General features: G+C 70.1%; 1 protein-coding gene across 1 annotated transcript; it reads left to right on the top strand.

Annotated features, from left to right (window-relative positions):
* Positions 1–2: 2 nt before the first annotated feature.
* Positions 3–1,148, top strand: LOC122193937 (zinc finger protein 574-like; the record flags this gene model as incomplete). The annotated part of the gene is made up of 1 exon (XM_042894843.1): positions 3–1,148. A coding segment is annotated over exon 1 (1,146 nt), but the record flags the coding sequence as incomplete, so codon positions are not given.
* Between the last annotated feature and the right edge of the window lie 6 nt (positions 1,149–1,154).

The following is a 1,154-nucleotide window of genomic DNA, read 5'->3' as shown; positions in this document are numbered from 1 at the left end:
CCATGGCTTCCCCCCCGGCGGAGGCGGTGCTGCTGCTGGAGCCTCGCTACGTCTGCTCCGAATGCTCCCAGCTTTCTCCATCGCTGGAGGCCGCCCTGCTGCACCATCAGAGCCACCTGACGGCCGGGGGGGGCGCAGCCGCAGCCCCCCAAACCCGCCTGGAGCTGCTGGGTTTACCGGGGGGGGACCTTTTGGCCGTGCCGGAAAGCAGCCATTACCAATGCTTGGAATGCGGGCAGCTGCTGCTGTCGCCGGGGCAGCTGTTGGAGCACCAGGAGCTGCACCTGGAACCCAGCGCCAAAAGCCAGCAGCAGCAAGCGGCGCCGGGAGCCGCCAAACCCCACCTGGTCCCCAATCAGATCCACTACGAGTGCGTGGAGTGCGGCGCCCTGTTCGGCGGCCAGGACGCTTGGTTGGCGCATCGGCAGAGCCACCGCCACGGCCACGGCAGCGCCGGCACCGCGGCCGCCGTCGTCCCCAACGCCAGGGTGGACGTGGAGCATTCGTACCGCAAGCCGGAGGACGAGGAGGAGGAGCTGGCGGCCGGCGTGCAGCTGCTGCTTTACGAGTGCGCCCAGTGCCTGCAGCTCTTCCACAGCCCTAAGGACGTGCTGGAGCACCAAGCCGGCTGCCGGCTGCCGCCGTCGGATCACAGCTACGAGGTGAAAGCCGACGGTGATGGCGAGGAGCGCAACCGGCGCCGGGCGCCGACCGAGCAGCGCTGCTCCGAGTGCCAGCAGCTCTTCGCGTCGCCGCGCCGCCTGCAGCGCCACCTGCGCTGCCATCGCCTGGGCGCCTTCCAGTGCCCGCTGTGCAGCAAGGTGCTGCCGACGCCGGCGGCTTTGGAGCAGCACGTGGCCGGGCACAGCGCCGAGTCGCATTTCTTGTGCTTGGATTGCGGGTTGGCTTTCGATACGGAGGCGGTGCTGCTGGCGCATCGGCGCACGCACGGGGCCGAGGCGCTGCATCGCTGCGGCTGCGGGAAGGCGTTCGTCAACATGACCAAGTTCCTGTACCATCGGCGCACGCACGGCGCGCTCGGCGGAGCTGCCGGCAACGGGGGCAAAGCGGGGCCCGAGGATTTGGTGCTGAGCGACGGCGGCGGCGGAGGAGGAGGGGATGGGAGCGTGGGGGAGGCCGTGGTGGCTGTGATG

This window comes from Lagopus leucura, unplaced genomic scaffold (genome assembly GCF_019238085.1).
Source record: "Lagopus leucura isolate 7727_CA_CO unplaced genomic scaffold, USGS_WTPT01 4656-0_obj-0_obj, whole genome shotgun sequence".
In the NCBI taxonomy this organism is placed as follows: domain Eukaryota; kingdom Metazoa; phylum Chordata; class Aves; order Galliformes; family Phasianidae; genus Lagopus; species Lagopus leucura.
The sequence above is the reverse complement of the archived record's forward strand: the minus strand, read 5'-3'. Positions and strand labels throughout refer to the sequence as shown.